At 39.2% G+C, this 20,402-nt stretch overlaps 1 protein-coding gene across 2 annotated transcripts; it reads left to right on the top strand.

Moving 5' to 3' along the window:
* The first annotated feature begins 458 nt into the window (after positions 1-458).
* LOC127420788 (zinc finger protein 706-like) lies at positions 459-11,279 on the top strand. Of its 2 annotated transcripts, XM_051663331.1 has the most exons (4): positions 462-631; positions 1,409-1,471; positions 1,564-1,699; positions 10,432-11,279. In XM_051663331.1, the coding sequence occupies exons 3-4, from the start codon at positions 1,565-1,567 to the stop codon at positions 10,525-10,527; spliced, it is 231 nt and encodes a 76-aa protein (XP_051519291.1). In that variant the 5' UTR covers positions 462-631; positions 1,409-1,471; position 1,564; the 3' UTR covers positions 10,528-11,279. The 2 variants fall into 2 exon arrangements, with proteins under 2 accessions (XP_051519292.1, XP_051519291.1); XM_051663332.1 differs by lacking the exon at positions 1,409-1,471 and having other exon boundaries at positions 459-631.
* Positions 11,280-20,402: the final 9,123 nt, after the last annotated feature.

The raw sequence follows: 20,402 nt of genomic DNA, 5'->3' as shown, positions 1-20,402 counted from the left end.
ATTCACCGCCAGTTTAAACGAGTAGAGCGCATGTGGCTCTCTAGTGCTCAGTGGTATGTTGTGTTCAGTGTGGGAACTACATGTGAGTCGCTCTGGGAAGAGCCCAAGTCTCTCTAGCAAGTCAGTCCACTGTCGGCCATCTTCGGAACGCTCTCGGGAGGTTATTTACAGTCATACAACTGCAGCTCCTATCTACTTGAATGGAGAAAGACCAAGATCTCAAAAAACGGTTTAGTCAGCATTACGATCAAAGAACATATTTCAAACCAGCAATAAATCTGACAATACTGGTATCATACATTATGATTTTTTTTACCTTATATTACACTAAAAAATTATTTTCCCGGCTTGTACAGATAATGCGCATGCGCGTTCGCGAATTGATTGACAGACAACGTCTGTATCTAATAGATGATTGGCTCTTTTAACTGTAAGGCGGGACTTCCTTTCTACATCCGTTGACCGTTGGGCGCTTAGAGCTCCTTGGTTGGGTGTTCCAATTTCTCCCATTCATTTAAATTGAAGTGGCCCATCTCTGCTAAATAATCTCTGGAAGATCACAGCTGTCACAAGCGTGTTGTAGTACACTTTACAAACTCATAGTTGCCTGCTGATCTCTTCTGTTCGCCAGGTAAGCTCATAATGTGTGGCTATAGATCGAGAAGAACATATTTAAATATATATATATATATATATATATATATATATATATATATATATATATATATATATTTAAAAATTACTCATATGTATGTTGTGTGCCTGTTATTCGTGTGTTGCTGTGTGGGAAGACCTGATTTTGTCGGTGTGCCTTTAGCATGCTAACTGGCTAACCATATGGTGTTGTTAACTAAGCCCTGCATCTGGATTGACTAATCTAGTAAAACTCACACGCTACGCGAACCTTTACATTTTAGATATCAGTTTCAGCCTCTGAACTTGGTTGTTAACGTCTGGACTATCGATATATATATTGGTACTATAAGAAATGCCGATAGCTGTCGAGCTAATGAGCTATCGAGCCTTAATGTCCTTTGACAGCTAGCTTGTACACAACTAGTACTGTTATAAATTATCTTTTAAATTATTGTGTATTGCTGTTGTTTTTAAACGTGGCTAAAATGCTTATTTTTGTTTACTAAAGTAGCTGTAAATATCGTAGATAAGGAGTCACTTATTCTCCAGCAATATGGAAGACTATGTAATCTGTGATTTCTTCTGTATCAAGCAAAAACAAAATCCGTCTGACATTTGTCAATGTTTTAAACTTAAAAGACAGAACATGGAACACATTAAGCATTATTAAAGCCTCATAATCTTCATTGGGGCACATTCAAAGTCATGGTGAAATCTTATCAGAGTGTTTTATTAGGACAAGAAATGTGAATTTTTTTTATTTTTTTGGTAGGTGCTGATAGACACTTATACAGTGGTGGTGTTTGTGTTTTTGTTAAAGGTTTGTTCTTAATAGGTATGTATGCAAATGCATTCACTTTGCCTTGATGACTCATAGTAGCCTGTCAGTCTTGTATTCTTAACATCAGTTTGTTGGCAATCCAACAGCATGGCCCGTGGACACCAGAAACTTCAGTCTCAGCAGAAAAACGCCAAGAAGCAGGCAGAGATCAAGAAATCCAAAGGCCATGACCAGAAAACGGCAGCGAAAGCGGCGCTTGTGTTCACATGTGGCGTCTGCAGGGTCAGTTGCAATTATAGCAGGTTATTTTTACCCCAACACTTCATCCTCAGGGCTTTGAATTTAAATTTACCGGCACGTAACGGGTTCCAGCTTCCAATTTTTGATGCTTTTTGAACTTGGATTTTGACATGTAATAAAACATCTTGATGTTCTTGATGTGTCACTGTAAAGCTGTGCTGATTTTATATATGGGTTGGAAAAATTTATTCTCAAGCTGGAACTTGTTTCTCACAGTCTGAGTTGTTCCACAGGAGGTACTGTTTCAAATCAGACTTGTCAGTACACCTTCCACTTATTAAAAGTAAATGAGAGCCTCTGATGAGACAGGTCATAGAAATGCATGAAGTCAACATGAAATGACGTTTAAAACCAAATTTTGCCTCTATTTGACCTCCTCTCAGTATTTTTAAATGAGAAAGTGTATTCAACAAGAAAAAGGGGGTGCAGGACTTTAATCTATTTTATTCACATTAAAATGTATCGTAAGGCTTGGCATTACCACTTGTTTACTTTATATAGCTCTGGAAAAAATTAAGAGACCACTGCAAAATGTTCAGTTTCTCTGGATTTACTATTTATAGGTATGTGCTTGAGTAAAATGAAAATTTTTGTTATATTATATAAAGTACTGACAACATTTCTCCCAAATTATATATATATATATATATATTATTGTCATTTAGAGCATTTATTTGCAGAAAATGACAACTGGTCAAAATAACCAAAAAGATGCAGTGTTTTCAGACCTCGAATAATGCAAAGAAAACAAGTTCATATTAATTTTTAAACAACACAATACTGTTTTAACTTCAGAAGTGTTCAGAAATCAATATTTGGTGGAATAACTCTGATTTTTTTTTTTTTTATCTTGGCATGCTCTCTTTGGAATTTGGGAGAAATGTTGTCAGTACTTTATAGAATAAAACAAAAATTTTCATTTTACTCAAACACATACCTATAAATAGTAAATCCAGAGAAACTGATAATTTTGCTGTGGTCTCTTAATTTTTTTCCAGAGCTATCTATCTATCTATATATATATATATATATATATGAGTGTAACGGTTCTCGGTAAAAAACCGAACTGTACAGTTTGCCACCCACGGTTTGGGAAGCATTGGCAACATGGTCGGTTCACCTCAAGTATAATGACGCATCTGGAGCACAAGTTTTGGTCAAGAAAACAAAGCGTCAAACAGACAGGCACAGTTACAACGCTAATGCACCTGAATGGATCTGTAGATGGACGCTCCGCCTGTGTTTCACGTGGGTCAACGATGACATCACTGTTCTGCACACGTTATGTGTAGTTGAAAATGGCAAGTGGAGAAATCGAGCCGCTGATAGAGAAGCCCCCTTTCTGGGAACATTTTCTTTTTGCAGTCGATAGTCAAAAGACGTTTATAAAACAGGCACTGTTTGCAGACATCGCTTGACACAAGTGCTGTATACTGGTAATATATGTCAATAATGCACGTGAGGGTTTATTTTAAACGCGCACGTAAGTTCTTCCTGTTTCCTTGCGCGGCTGTAATCTATCGCGAGCGTCAATAATGCGCTTTGATTAATGGCATTAAGATGCCGTTATAGTAATACATTGATACATGATTAATCTTTTACGCTGACATTACCCAGGGAAAGAGCCGCAGGTGAGCCGAAACTGCACACTCCTTTCCAGTGCTAATTCGGACAGACCTGAAATGATAACTAAAGTGCTTGGTGTGTTCATGTGGGATTTCCATGTTTTAAAATACTCGCTGCATTATCACAACATCCCTTCTCATATGCATTTTAATAGCAAGGTTATTCCTTTTATAGTGATGTACAGCTTCTGAATATTGAATATATGTTGAGATGAGTTTGAAGTGCACTTTGTTGATTCATTAAACGTATTAGTGCAGTTATTAAGTTAAAATGTTGATTTAGTAATTAGAGAAAATGTTTTTTTTTTTTTTTTAGTGAAGGACCCTGATGAAAATTAATCATGGTTTTACTATAGTAATATTGTAGTAACCATGACTACTGTCACCATGGTTTTCTGATCAGAAATCATGGTTTTGATACAATTAACCTTGGTTTTTAACAGTAATACTGTAGTTTCCATATAGTAACCATGATTTTACTATATATTGTAACCATGACAGTAACCATGTTATATTGTGGTTACTATGATTTTTACTACAAATGCCATGGTTAAACTATGGTTACTGTTGTAAAACCATGATTGTTATTTAAGGGCAAACCTGTTGAAGTGTTTACCAAATAGATTCTTCTTTGGATTTGGCAGTAATATTTTTTTTTTTATGAACAAAGCAAATATCGAACCGTACCGAAACCATGACCCTAAAACCGCGATACAAACCGAACGTGAGAAATTCGAACCACTACACCCCTAAAATATATATATATATATATATATATATATACACACACACACACACACACACTCTACCGTTCAAAAGTTTGAACTTGCCTGAAAAGTTTCTCATGATCTTAAAAATCTTTTGATCTGAAGGCGTATGCTTAAATGTTTTAAATTAGTTTTGTGGACAAAAATATAATTGTGCCACCATATTAATTTATTTCATTATAAAACTACAATGTAATAAAAAAAAAAAAAGAAAGGTTTTTGAAATTGATGACTTGGACCGAATAATAAAGAAAAGCAGCCACTAAGTGCTCAACATAGATGGGAACTCCTTCAATACTGTTTAAAAAGCATCCCAGGGTGATACCTCAAGAAATTGGTTTAGAAAATGCCAAGAGTACATTTCTGCAAAATCTAAGCAAAGTGTGGCCACTTTGAAGATGCTAAAATATAATATAGTTTTGATTTATTTTGGATTTTTTTAGTCACAACATAATTCCCATATTTCCATTTCTATTATTCCATAGTTGTGATGATTTTACTATTATTCTAAAATGTGGAAAAAAAGAAAAAAAAAAAAAGAATGAGTAAGTGACCCTACACTTTTGAACGGTTGTGTGTGTGTGTGTGTGTGTGTGTATATATACACACACACACACACACACACACACACACACACACACACACACACACACACACACACACACACACACACAGTTATTCTCAAAAGTTTGCATACCCTGGCAAAAATTTTGAAATTTTGGCATTGATTTTGAAAATATGACCGATCATGCAAAAAAACAAACTGTCTTTTAAGGATAGTGATCATATGAAGCCATTTATCATCACATTGTTGTTTGGCTCCTTTTTAAATCATAATGGTAACAGAAATCACCCAAATGGCCCTGATCAAAAGTTTACATACCCTTGAATGTTTGGCCTTGTTACAGACACACAAGGTGACACACACAGGTTTAAATGGCAATTAAAGGTTAATTTCCCACACCTGTGGCTTTTAAAATTGCAATTAGCATCTGTGTATAAATAGTCAATGAGTTTGTTAGCTCTCATGTGGATGCACTGAGCAGGCTATATACTGAGCCATGGGGAGCAGAAAATAACTGTCAAAAGACCTGCACAACAAGGTAATGGAACTTTATAAAGATGGAAAAGGGTATAAAAAGATATCCAAAGCCTTGAAAATGCCAGTCAGTACTGTTCAATCACTTATTAAGAAGTGGAAAATTCGGGGATCTCTTGCTACCAAGCCAAGGTCAGGTAGACCAAGAAAGATTTCAGCCACAACTGCCAGAAGAATTGTTGGGGATACAAAGAAAAACCCACAGGTAACCTCAGGAGAAATACAGGCTGCTCTGGAAAAAGACTGTGTGGTTGTTGCAAGGAGCTTTTTATATCCTTTTTCATCTTTATAAAGTTCCATTACCTTGTTACGCAGGTCTTTTGACAGTTCTTTTCTGATCCCCATGGCTCAGTATCCAGCCTGCTCAGTGCATCCACTTGAGAGCTAACAAACTCACTGACTATTTATACACAGACGCTAATTGCAATTTAAAAAGCCACAGGTGTGGGAAATTAACCTTTAATTGCCATTTAAACCTGTATGTGTCACCTTGTGTGTCTGTAACAAGGCCAAACATTCAAGGGTATGTAAACTTTTGATTAGGGCCATTTGGGTGATTTCTGTTATCATTATGATTTAAAAAGGAGCCAAATAACTATGTGATAACAACTGGCTTCATATGATCACTATCCTTAAAAGACAGTGTTTTTTTCTTTTTTTTTTTTTTTTTTGCATGATCAGTCATATTTTCAAAACCAATGCCAAAATTTCACAATTTCTGCCAGGGTGTGCAAACTTTTGAGCACTATATATATATATATATATATATACAGGTGCATCTCAATAAATTAGAATGTCATGGAAAAGTTCATTTATTTCAGTAATACAACTCAAATTGTGAAACTCGTGTATTAAATAAATTCAATGAACACAGACTGAAGTAGTTTAAGTCTTTGGTTCTTTTAATTGTGATGATTTTGGCTCACATTTAACAAAAACCCACCAATTCACTATCTCAAAAAATTAGAATATTGTGACATGCCAATCAGCTAATCAACTCAAAACACCTGCAAAGGTTTCCTGAGCCTTCAAAATGGTCTCTCAGTTTGGTTCACTAGGCTACACAATCATGGGGAAGACTGCTGATCTGACAGTTGTCCAGAAGACAATCATTGACACCCTTCACAAGGAGGGTAAGCCACAAACATTCATTGCCAAAGAAGCTGGCTGTTCACAGAGTGCTGTATCCAAGCATGTTAACAGAAAGTTGAGTGGAAGGAAAAAGTGTGGAAGAAAAAGATGCACAACCAACCGAGAGAACCGCAGCCTTATGATTGTCAAGCAAAATCGATTCAAGAATTTGGGTGAACTTCACAAGGAATGGACTGACACACAGACGTGTCAAGGAATTTGGCTACAGTTGTCATATTCCTCTTGTTAAGCCACTCCTGAACCACAGACAACGTCAGAGGCGTCTTACCTGGGCTAAGGAGAAGAAGAACTGGACTGTTGCCCAGTGGTCCAAAGTCCTCTTTTCAGATGAGAGCAAGTTTTGTATTTCATTTGGAAACCAAGGTCCTAGAGTCTGGAGGAAGGGTGGAGAAGCTCATAGCCCAAGTTGCTTGAAGTCCAGTGTTAAGTTTCCACAGTCTGTGATGATTTGGGGTGCAATGTCATCTGCTGGTGTTGGTCCATTGTGTTTTTTGAAAACCAAAGTCACTGCACCCATTTACCAAGAAATTTTGGAGCACTTCATGCTTCCTTCTGCTGACCAGCTTTTTAAAGATGCTGATTTCATTTTCCAGCAGGATTTGGCACCTGCCCACACTGCCAAAAGCACCAAAAGTTGGTTAAATGACCATGGTGTTGGTGTGCTTGACTGGCCAGCAAACTCACCAGACCTGAACCCCATAGAGAATCTATGGGGTATTGTCAAGAGGAAAATGAGAAACAAGAGACCAAAAAATGCAGATAAGCTGAAGGCCACTGTCAAAGAAACCTGGGCTTCCATACCACCTCAGCAGTGCCACAAACTGAACACCTCCATGCCACGCCGAATTGAGGCAGTAATTAAAGCAAAAGGAGCCCCTACCAAGTATTGAGTACATATACAGTAAATGAACATACTTTCCAGAAGGCCAACAATTCACTAAAAATGTTTTTTTTATTGGTCTTATGATGTATTCTAATTTTTTGAGATAGTGAATTGGTGGGTTTTTGTTAAATGTGAGCCAAAATCATCACAATTAAAAGAACCAAAGACTTAAACTACTTCAGTCTGTGTGCATTGAATTTATTTAATACATGAGTTTCACAATTTGAGTTGAATTACTGAAATAAATGAACTTTTCCACGACATTCTAATTTATTGAGATGCACCTGTATATATAATATATATTAATTTTACACACTCATCGACCACTTTATTAGGTACACCAGTACACCTACTTATTCATGCGATTATCGAATCAGCCAGTCGTGTGGCAGCAGTGCAGTGCATAAAATCATGATACGGGCCAGGAGCTTCAGTTAATGTTCACATCAACCATCAGAATGTGGAAAAAATTTGATCTCTGTGATTTGGACCATGGCATGATTGTTGGTGCCAGATGGGCTGGTTTGAGTATTTCTATAACTGCTGATATCCTGGGATTTTCACGCACAACAGTCTCTAGAATGTAAAGAGAATGGCCAGACTGGTTCGAGCTGACAGAAAGGCTATGGTAACTCAGATAACCCCTCTGTACAATTGTAATGAGCAGAATAGCATCTCAGAATCTACAGCAGGTTGAACCTTGAGGTGGATGGGCTACAACGGCAGAAGACCATGTTAGGTTCCACTTCTGTCAGCCAAGAACAGAAAACTGAGGCTGCAGTGAGCCTACCATTTGTGTACCTCAGCAGAAATCCAGATTTGTCAGATCAGGTGATATTTTTCCAGTCGTCTACTGTCCAGTTTTGGTGAGCGTGTGCCCACTGCAGTTTCAGTTTCCTGTTCTAAGCTGACAGTAGTGGTAGCCGGAGGGGTCTTCTGCTGCTGTAGCCCATCCGCCTCAATGTTCAACGTGTTGTATGTTCAGAAATGCTTTTCTGCATAGAACTGTTGTAACGCGCGTTTATTTGGGTTACTGTCACCTTCCTGTCAGCTTGGATCAGTCTGGCCATTCTCCTCTGACTTCTGTCATTAACAAGCTGTTTTCACCCACAGAACTGCCGCTCACTGGAAGGTTGTGTTTTTTTGTTTGTTTGTTTGTTTTTACACCATTCTCTATACCCTCTACAGACTGTTGTGCGTGAAAATCCCAGAAAATCAGCAGTTACAGAAATACTCAAAACAGCCCATCTGGCACCATCAATCAGCCATGGTCCAAATTTTTTCCCCATTCTGATGGTTGATGTGATCATTAACTGAAGCTCCTGACCCGTATCTGAATGATTTTATACAATACACTGCTGCCACGCAATTGGCTGATTAGATAATCACATGAATAAGTACATTTAAAGTCAGAAGTTTACATACACTTAGGTTGAAGTCATTTAAAACTAATTTTTTTAACCACTCCACAGATTTAATATTAGCAAACTATAGTTTTGTCAAGTTGTTTAGGACATCTACTTTATGCATGGCACATTTTTCCAGCAATTGTTTACAGACAGATTGTTTCACTTTTAATTGACTATATCACAATTCCAGTGGGTCAGAAGTTTACATACATTAAGTTAATTGTTCCTTTAAGCAGCTTAGAAAATTCCAGAAAATTATGTCAAGCCTTTTAGACTATTAGCCAATTAGCTTCTGATAGGAGGTGTACTGAATTGGAGGTGTACCTGTGGATATATTTTAAGGACTACCTTCAAACTCATTGTCTCTTTGCTTGACATCATGGGAAAATCAAAAGAAATAAGCCAAGACCTCAGAAAAAAAATTGTGGACCTCCACAAGACTGGTTCATCCTTGGGAGCAATTTCCAAACGCCTGAAGGTACCACGCTCCTCTGTACAAACAATAGTATGCAAATATAAACACCATAACACCACGCTGCCATCATACCGCTCAGGAAGGTGACATATTCAGTCTCCTCAAGATGAACGTAGTTTGGTGCGAAAAGTGCAGATCAATCCCAGAACAACAGCAAAGGACCTTGTGAAGATGCTGAAGGAAACAGGTAGACAATTATCTATATCCACAGTAAAACAAGTCCTATATCGACATAACCTGAAAGGCTGCTCAGCAAGGAAGAAGCCACTGCTCCAAAACTGCCATAAAAATGCCAGACTACAGTTTGCAAGTGCACATGGGACAAAGATCTTATTTTTTGGTGAAAATTCCTCTTGTCTGATGAAACAAATGGAACTTTTTGGTCATAATGACCATTGTTATGTTTGGAGGAAAAAGGGTGAGGCTTGCAAGACGAAGAACACCATCCCAACCGTGAAGCTTGGGGGTGGCAGCATCATGTTGTGGGGGTGCATTGCTGCAGGAGGGACTGGTGCACTTCACAAAATAGATGGCATCATGAGGAAGGAAAATTATGTGGATATATTGAAGCAACATCTCAAGACATCAGCCATGAAGTTAAAGCTCAGTCGCAAATGGGTCTTCCAAATGTACAATGACCCCAAGCATACCTCCAAAGTTGTGGACAACAAAGTCAAGGTGTTTGAGTGGCCATCACAAAGCCCTGACCTCAATCTCATAGAACATTTGTGGGCAGAACTGAAAAAGCATGTGTGAGCATAGCAAGGATGTATACAAACCTGACTCAGTTACACCAGTTCTGTCTGGAGGAATGGGCCAAAATTCCAGCAACATATTGTGAAAAGCTTGTGGAAGGCTACCCAAAACATTTGACCCAAGTTAAACAATTTAAAGGCAATGCTACCAAATACTAACAAATTGTATGTAAACTTCTGACCCACTGGGAATGTGATGAAAGAAATAAAAGCTGAAATAAATCATTCTCTCTAATATTTCACGTTCTTAAAATAAAGTAGTGATCCTAACTGACCTAAGACAGGGAATGCTTTCTACAATTAAATGTCAGGAATTATGAAAAACTGAGTTTAAATGTATTTGGCTAAGGTGTTTGTAAACTTCTGACTTCAACTGTATGATGTGCAATATAAGTATAAAGGGGGGGCGCAGACTTTCTTGTAATTAATTAGGGGGGCTTCAAGGAAAAAAGGTTGGGAACCACTGCCTTAATCAATAAAATGGTGTAACGTTAAATCTTCTTTTTTTTGTTTTTTTGTTTTTGTTTTATTTTTGTTTGTTTTTTGCAGTCACAAATGCCAGATCCTAAAACCTTCAAGCAACATTTTGAGAGCAAACATCCCAAGAGTCCCCTTCCCCCAGAGCTGGTGGGCGTGGAGGCATGAACAACCCTGAGACCTGAAGTTGACTGTATAAAACTTAATGATAAATGTTCTGATCTCAAGTTTTGTTCATCAGGATATGATCAGCACCCTTACCTGAGTTTTATACATACAACCTCCCCTTCACTGCAGACATGAATCTTGTGGATCAAAGACTGATGGCGTTTAGCTTCCCTCTCTCGACACTGTTTCAGAGCACTTGCCTTGGCTACGATCAGATCAGTGCATTACCTCGATCTGCACTTCTTTTGTCATCATCTTACTGGTGTCATTTAAAGGATTGAGATTAATTTGTAGAACACTACCAGTAAGTCAATTTCTTAAATTGATCAAGGATAACATAAATGTTGTAGGCATTGACATATTAGTCATGCTTTTGCTTGTTAGGTAAGTGAGATAGATAAGGGTACAGTAAATGGAGATGGGCCAGTTTCACGCTACTTCATGATAAGTCTGGGCAAAAACGTTAATTTTGATTTTACTTTAATTTTCTCATTTACTAACTTTACGTTCCACTTGAAATCTCTTTTAGTTCTTAATTCTGTACGTTTCAAACTGGAATCTACTGTTTCTCTGAAATCACTGGATGTGCCCAAAGTAACTGTGTTTTTAGTTTAATTTTGCTGCAGAAAGTCTTATTTCTCCCTGGAATTCTCAAAGACAATATAATGCCTCAATGTTTGATATTCCTGCTCAATCCACATGGTTTCCACACCAATGTAATATATCTTTAATAAAATTTTACTTTGTTTAAATCGTTGTGCTATGTCTCTTCAATGTTGCTAGAGATGTCACCAATGCTTATTTTGCCAGTGGTCTTTTATTTGCATCCATGGAGCTCTGTTAGGCTAAAGCACTTGTTCTAAATAGGTCAGTTAATATGTATAATTACCCTGGCAACTAAACAACAAGCCATTTACCAGAGCAGAAGCAAACTGAATCTCTTTCAGTTTTACCTAGATGATTCATTTATGCCAAGAACCAGAGAGCAGCTATTTTTCTCTAGACCTTCAGGTCCCATTGGTTGTTGTGAATGCAGATTTACACTATGATTGTCCTTGAACTTTGTAGATTTAAACCTACACTGTAAAAAATGAATAAAAAATCGGTTAAATTTACGTTAAAGTACTGGCAGCGGTGGTTGCCAGAAATTTCCGTGAAAAAATATGGTGACCTTGTTTCAGGCTTTCCGGATATTACTTTGATGCCTGTATATATTACGGTTCACTAATGGTTATATTATTAATTGGCATAAACTAGATATACTAACCCTCTGGAACTATAAAAGTCTATTTTTCACTTTAATGTATTGTTCTGATTAACAATTTTTTTTATTGATTCACATATTGAACACAGAAAAACTATATATATATATATATATATATATATATATATATACACACACACACACAGAATCAACAATTAACCCCCACCCTGGCCCCCAACAACATCCCAGTGGTCGTACATGATTATAGACACACAAAAATAAATAAATAAATAATAATCACACATCCAGCAGCATCAGATATCTGCCCCATTTCTCCACAAACAAATTCAATTTCCCTAGTCTTCTGAGGCTATGTTCAGACTGCAGGCAAATCAGATCTTTTCAGGGAGACTGTCCGCACTATTAATTGCAAGTGATCAAATCAGATTTGCACGTTCAGACATAACCAACCTATCTGCATGGGTTGATTTGGTAACGACGTAGGCGTACCCACGTGACGATGCTTTCAAAACAGATGCGGGAAAAATGGAGGTGCATTATCTTGCTCTCCAAATAAGCGCCCTGTCCAGTCGCGGTGCAGAACTCCTCCGTCGTACACGAAAGACTCAGCGACGGAGGAGATTGGTAAATATTGTGATGTTCCGTGCTGCAGTCACCGAGTTTTGACGTCATTGTGTGTCACATTAAGAGTGAGGCAAAAGACCATTTGAAATCCGATTTGAGCAGCCAGAATTGAGACGCATCTGAAAAAAATCAGATTTCAATCGCATTTGAAACCATCTCCCGATGTGGTTTGAATCAGATTTGGAAAAATCAGATTTCATGTGGTTTTTTTGCTGTCCAGACTATCAAAAACTCATCTGGATACAATCTGGATATGCAAAAAATCTGATTTTTAGTGGCAGTCTGAACAAGGCCTAAATGACCCTTCTTCAAAGGCCGCCACCCTCCCCATCTCCGAGCACCACTCCTGAAATGAGGGCGCTCAAGCCGACCTCCAACCCCTTTAAAAGAATCTGTCTGGCGATCATGACACTGGTTAGGACCCAACTCTTTATGTGTCTGTTCTCAACATTGATGACCAACCCATTGGCCAAAATACAGAGTCTGGGGCAAAATGAAACCCGAGTGCCCAATACATCACACACAAAACTCTGAACCTTCAACCAAAACTCCTGGATCTTAATACCCCCCCAAAAGACATGGGTTATGTCTCCATCCTCTGATTGGCATCACCAGCAGGTGGGTGTGTCTTTAAGACCAAGCCTATACAATCTAGAGGGGGTCCAATTTTTAGAATCCTAGCCCACTCTCCTTCCTCCAATACCAAGTTTAAATCTTTCTCCCATAATCTCTTGAGAGAAATTGAAGCTCCATCCCCCAGACTCTGAATTAGCAGGGAGTAATTCACTGATGCCTCATGATCTTTTCCAAAAGCAGTAATCACCACTCCCAGAGTATCTGCTGCTTTAGGGGGGTGTATGCTACACCCAAAAATAGTACAGAGCAGGTGTCACAGCTGTAAATACCTAAAAAACTGAGATCTGGGAATCCCAAAATGTTGAACCAAATTTTCAAAGGATCTCAACCCTCCGCTCTCATATAGGTCACAGAGTGTAGTAACCCCCCTCAAAATCCACTCTGACCAGCAGAAAGAGGACTTATACATAATTTGGGGTTCAGCCATAAGCTCAAGGTGAGTGTAAATGCGAGATAACGGGGAGTAATTTAACTTCTGTTAGTTTGATAGAAAGGCTTTGCAATGGTGAAATAGGGGCAAGAACTTCCTGTTCAATACAAAACCAGGGAGGGGCTCTCTCAGGTGGAAGTGACCAATGAGCCAAATGTCAGAGACCGAACACAAAATAATAAAACAAAATCTTGGGTAGGCCTAGCCCACCTTTGTCAATCGGCCTATGCAGCTTAATGAAATGTAATCTGGGACATTTCCCATTCCAAATGAAGGACTTCGCTATGTTATCAAATTGCTTGAAATAAGAGAGGGGGACATCTATAGGGAGAGATTGTAGCAGGTAGTTGAATTTTAGAATACAATTCATTTTAATAATATTAACCTTCCCAATCATCAATACATTTATGAAAGCCCACCTGCCCACATCGCTCAAAAACCTTTTTATTAAAGGGTCAAAATGAACTCTTAACTAAATCACACAAATTAGCTGGGAATAAAATGCCCAAATACTTAATGCCCTATTTGGGCCACAGGAAGGCACCTGGCTGAAAAGCTGTTATCGGGCAGTACGCTGTCAGAGCCAAAGCTTCGGATTTAGACCAATTAACTCTGTATCCCGAGAACTTAGAAAAGGAATTAATAATTCTGTGGAGGCAAGGCATAGCTCTAGCAGAGTCAGAGGCGAATAATAAAATATCATCTGCGTAAAGCAGAAGCTTATGCGCCACACCTCCCGCCATCACCCCTTGAAATCATTCTCCTTTCTTATCGTGGCTGCTAATGGTTCCAGGGCAAGACAGAACAATAATGTGAAAGAGGGCAACCCTGCCAGGTGCCCCTAACCAGAGTAAAATAATCTGAAATTAGTCCATTTGTTTGTACCATCGCTACAGGGTGTCTATAAAGTAACTTGAGTATTCAGTATTCCTGAACCCGAATATTTCCAAAATCTTAAAAAGATAATCCCATTCTACCATATCAAACGCCTTTTCGGCGTCAAGTGAGATGGCTGCGACCAGAGTCTGATAATTCGCCACTGACCACATGATTATTGATGAAACGCCTAATGTTATCAGCAGAGCTGTGGCACCGAATAAACCCCACCTAATCTGTATGTCTAAGAGATGTCATAACTTAATCGGTTAGCCAGTATTTTTGACAATATTTTTACGTCTAGCTGGATCAGGGAAATTGGACGGTAACTCTTACACTCGCTTGGATCTTTGTCCTTTTTAAGAATCAGACTGATCCAGGCTTGTGTCATGGTTGGCGGAAGCTTTCCATTCTTTAATGATTCCATATAAACTTCTAACAAAGGTGGAGCCAGTTCTGTAGCATAAGATCTAACAAATTCAGCGGCAAAGCCATCTGGCCCCAGAGCCTTGCCTGTAGGCAAGGCCTTAATTACCTCACCAATATCCTCCAAGTTTATCTCAGAATCAAGATAATTTTTTTGCTCATTCATCAATTTAGGGAGTTCTAATGGCTCCACAAAGTTTCTAATGTCTTCATCAGCATATACAAACTATAGAGAACAAGATAGAATTATTTAAAAGCATTATTAATATCAATGACTGAGGTAAATATTTCACCACCAGCAAATTTCACTGTGGGAATAGTAGAAAAAGACTCTCTCTGCTTTATATATCTAGCCAAAAGCTTCCCTGCTTTGTCCCCTGACTTAAAATATGACTGTCTTGCCCTGAATAGCCAAAACTCCACCTTCCGTGACAAAATAGTATTATATCTGTATTTCAATCGGGTCAATTCTCTGAGGCCATCAGACGACATTCGGCGCTTCAGCTCTGCCTCGGCGCTTTTAATATTCCCTTCCAACTCCACGAGTTCTTGTGCTTTGGATTTTTTGGTGAATGAGGCATACTCTATGATCTGACCCCTAAGAACTGCCTTAAGTGCCTCCCAAGCCACGCCCACAGAGGATACTGAGGTCCAGTTGGTCTCCATATAAACATTGATTTCAGCCTTTAGCATTTGTTGGAATTCAGGATTTTGCAAAAGGGATACATTAAAGTGCCAACTAAACTCAGCAAATAAATAAACGTCCTCTCACTGTCAACTGCTTTTATTTTCAGCAAACTTAACATGTGTAAATATTTGTATGAACATAAAAAGATTCAACAACTAAGGCATAAACTGAACTAGTTTCACAGACATGTGACTAACAGAAATGGAATAATGTGTCCCTGAACAAAGGGGGAGGGGAGGGGGAGGGGAGGGGAGGGGAGGGGGTCAAAAACAAAAGTAACAGTCAGTATCTGGTGTGGCCACCAGCTGCATTAAGTACTGCAGTGCATCTCCTCCTCATGGACTGCACCAGATTTGCCAGTTCTTGCTGTGAGATGTTACCCCACTCTTCCACCAAGGCACTTGCAAGTTCCCAGACATTTCTGGGGGGAATGGCCCTAGCCCTCACCCTCCGATCCAACAGGTCCCATACATGCTCAATGGGATTGAGATCCGGGCTCTTCGACTTGTCAGTGAAGAGCACTTTTTGCCAGTCCTGTCTGGTCCAGCGAAGGTGGGTTTGTGCCCATAGGTGACGTTGTTGCCGGTGATGACAACAGGCCTACAAGCCCTCAGTCCAGCCTCTCTCAGCCTATTGCGGACAGTCTGTGCACTGATGGAGGGATTGTGCATTCCTGGTGTAACTCGGGCAGTTGTTGTTGCCATCCTGTACCTGTCCCACAGGTGTGATATTCGGATGTACCGATCCTGTGCAGGTGTTGTTACACGTGGTCTGCCACTGCGAGGATGATCAGCTGTCCTTCCTATCTCCCTGTAGTGCTGTCTTAGGTGTCTCACAGTACGGACATTGCAATTTATTGCCCTGGCCACATCTGCAGTCCTCATACCTCCATGCTGCATGCCTAAGGCACGTTCACGCAGATGAGCAGGGACCCTGGGCATCTTTCGTTTGGTGTTTTTCAGAGTCAGTAGAAAGGTCTCTTTAGTGTCCTAAGTTTTTATAACTGTGACCTTAATTGCCTACCGTCTGTAAGCTGTTAGTGTCTTAACGACCATTCCACAGGTGCATGTTCATTAATTGTTTATGGTTCATTGAACAAGCATGGAAAATATTGTTTAAACCCTTTACAATAAAGATCTGTAAAGTTATTTGGATTTTTACAAAATTATCTTTAAAATACAGTAACCTGAAAAAGGGATGTTTCTTTTTTTGCTGAGTTTATATAATTTCTTTTTCTCCGTGTGTGGCAACACCTCTAAACTCACCAGGGCGTGATCTGAGACTAAAATGTTTCCAACTGAACAATCAGCAACAGATGAAATGAGGGACTTAGACATTTTTTTTATTCTAGAATAAATCTTATGGACTGATGAAAAAAATGTATAGTCCCTACCAGATGGGTTCAAATGTCTCCAAATATCTGTAAGACCAAGATTTTTACACATCCTGTGAAGCATCACTGTTGCTCTAGGGTGCTTGCACACTTTTGCTTCACTATGATCAAGGACTGAGTCCATCAAAAGTCTCCTTCCAATATTATATCATGAGGGGTGCCAGCGGCTTGCAACATCCCTTCAAGATCTATAAAAAAGCCCTGATCATCAGCGTTAGGTGCGTAAATATTAGCTAAAATCAACCTTTGCCCCTGAATTTCTGCTAAAACAATAGTGACTCTTCCTAATTTATCTTTAATCTATTTGAGACATTTGAATTGTAGATGCTTACTTATCAGTGCAATGACTCCCCTGCTCTTACTCGACCCAGCACTAAAGAAAACATGCCCACCCCATATCTTCCCAAATTTTTCAGCTTCCTCCGGGGAAAGATGCGTTTCTTGAAGAAACACTATATCATTTTTCTTATGTTTAAGAAAAGAAATAACCTTCCTTTTTATGGGTGCCCCACCCCATTCACATTCCACGTGGAGAGAGACAATCCACTCATATTAACATTTGACATATTGACATATTAGAAAAAAATAGATTGTGTCAAAAACAAAATTATAAAGAACACATTCCAACATTGGAGCAACAAACAAACCCCGAACTTCCCCCAGAACAAAAAAAAAAAAAAAACAGAAAAAAGAAAAACGTGCACATTAACCCCGCGCACGACAGTGCCATATGGCGTCCATCCCTCTAAACTCAAACATGTAAATATTTTGTGGCCATCCTTAGTATCTATTCTCAGCTTGGTCGGGAACATCAGTGCAAAAGCGACCTTCCATTGATGTAAGAGTTTCTTGCATTCCTTGAATCGATCACGTTTCTCTCTTGTTGAATTTGCAAAGTCTGGGAACAAGAAAATGTTGTGGTTCTTCCAAGAAAGCCTTCCTATACTCCTCGCCTCGCGTAACACAAGATCTTTATCGGATGATCTCAGAAATTTTGCCAGAATTTATCGGGACCTGCCCCCCTCCGCAGATCTCCATGCCAGAACCCTGTGAGCTCGCTCGATTTCCAGCTTATGGCCTGTTATGTCAAGCAGACTCGGGAAGAGCTCATCTAGGAATTTCACCATATCTCGGCCTTCTTCGTTCTCAGGAATTCCAACAATTCAGACGTTGACAATTGACGATTCTCAATGTCTTCCAACTTCTCCCAAACGCGCTCCAAGTCCGTTTTGGTTGCTAGCGGATTAGCAGCTAATTCCATCTCCGATGACTCCAGATAATCGATCTGTTTTTTTATGTCCCCCACTCTTGTATCCAACTCAGAGAATTTCGTCTCCATGGCAGTGATCGATTGATGTATTACAGTAAGAAGTCAGCAACGACCTTCGCCAGCATTGCCGACATGCTCGACAGTTGACGCTGAATCTCTCCCACCGCACCGTCCAAACCAAGTCCCCGGTCTGCGGCCCTTTCCAGGGTATCAGCCTAAGCACGTAAGTGTCTTTTAATGTCTACAGAGCCTGAGGATTTTGAATTCTTTGACATATTGTCTTCATAGAACAGTTATGGAACAGGGTGTATCGAATCTCACTGGTTTATGACACAGAAAGTATTAAAAACTAGCAAAGTGCACAGAGCTCGCTGTTCACACGTCCGACCCTCGCATGGTGCCCTAAAATGTATTGTTAATCACTGTAGTAACTATAAAAGGCCACATGATGACTTAAAGTTCATCAAGTGTGACCCTTCCAGTAGCAATAATTAATACACAGAGACAATGCACAGTGGCACTCACACAAACACAAAACTGGTTAATGCATGTGACTAAAATAGTGCAATAAACATTAACTAAACTCCTAAATATTACAAAGAACACCCCAATGTACATAACTGATATAAAAAATAAGAAGAACATTTTCTATTCTATTCTAACTATTATCAAAAAATAATAAAATATGATGGGTCACGCAGGGACTTCTGGGAACGCCTGATTATTGTTATTCACTGTCATTTTAACAATAGTTTACTGTAAAAAGTACACATTCTCTTGTTAAACATAATATGCATTTTTACCATTAAATATACTATAAAATCATACTTTTTACATCTAAAAGACAATTTTGTTTTACAATATTTTACCCTAAAATTTAAGGTAATTACATGTATTGTACATGTAATTACGTATATGTTTAGGTAACTACATGTGAACTAATTCACTTTTTTATGTAGGATTTTTACATTCTTTTACAGTTAAAATTCAGTTTTTACAGTGTAGTTTTATCATGGTAAAGAACGGTATTATCATTTTTATTATGAATTGTGGGTGGAAAAAGACTTATCTGAGTAAAAGGAATAATCTGGTTCAATACAAGCATGCCACAAAATGTGTCCATCAGTCTGTGAAAACAAAATACACCTTTAAAATACACACTTTGGAAAGTATTACTAGTCTACAAGACTTAATTCGTCTGCGTAAAATTATATCCAACCTTTCAACTCCTGTCATGACCATGTAAAGCAAGTAATACCGGTAGCCTGTGCACAATACCTGCAATATTGCAACTTTGTTTCCATGACAACGCAACATCGGTAAACCCTAATTGATTTTATCACACTAAAATCATGTTGAACAGAGATTTGTTCAGACTGTAGTCATGTTAACATGAATAATGTTTACATCTTGTGGCTATTCACTTCCAGTGTAAATTCCTCACTGCAACCACGATTTTTAAATAAAAGAGTAAATGTTTTTCTGTAGTAATCAACATTACGCTACCAATGCTGTCCACTGGGGTTAACTTGTACTGAACCCAGAACATTCCTGTATGTGTATTGCCAGCTTAGAATTCCCTTCATATTGTAACGGTAGCCAGCTGGTATATGCTGTGCAGTGTGTAAACCTCACGCCCCTGGCCTCAAGAGACGCACTAGCGACTGACGCTAGAGGCTATAGCCTTTCGCCTCCTTGTTAGTGCGCCCGCCTCCCACACTAGAGACCCTGGTTCAAATCCCGCTAGGAGCCGGTCGAGCAGGACCGGTTACAGTGGTGCCGTGACCCGGATGGGAGTGAGGTTTGGGGGGTGAGTGTAATGGTAGCCAGCTGGTACATGTTGCACAGTGTGTAAATCTCACTCCCCTAGCCTCAAGAGGTGCACTAGCGACTGACACTAGAGGCTGTAGCCTTTAGCCTCCTTGTTAGTGTTCCCGCCTCCCATGCCGGAGATGCCTGTTCGAATCCCACTAGGAGTGGGTCGAGCAGGACATAATTTTTCAACCCATAATTGTTTCCTAAGGAGAACTCAAGCATTAAATGTTGTTTTCCTTGTTTATGTAATACTCTTACATTCCATAAGAGCCTATCCCTATTCGTCCCACTTATCTACCTGGAGCGGAATGCAGGTAGTCACTCAATTTTACATGTGGATGAACTGGAAGTTGCTCTGCAGGTTGAGACGAGTCAGGGTTGCTCTCTGCAAGACACGCCCTCCAATGAATCATTCTGCTGTGGAGATTGATTAGACTGGATGTAGGACTAGGTGAAGTACAGCAGATTCCTTATCACAGGAAATGATTATAT

Source organism: Myxocyprinus asiaticus, chromosome 30, assembly GCF_019703515.2.
Source record: "Myxocyprinus asiaticus isolate MX2 ecotype Aquarium Trade chromosome 30, UBuf_Myxa_2, whole genome shotgun sequence".
NCBI lineage: Eukaryota > Metazoa > Chordata > Actinopteri > Cypriniformes > Catostomidae > Myxocyprinus > Myxocyprinus asiaticus.
The sequence above is the reverse complement of the archived record's forward strand: the minus strand, read 5'-3'. Positions and strand labels throughout refer to the sequence as shown.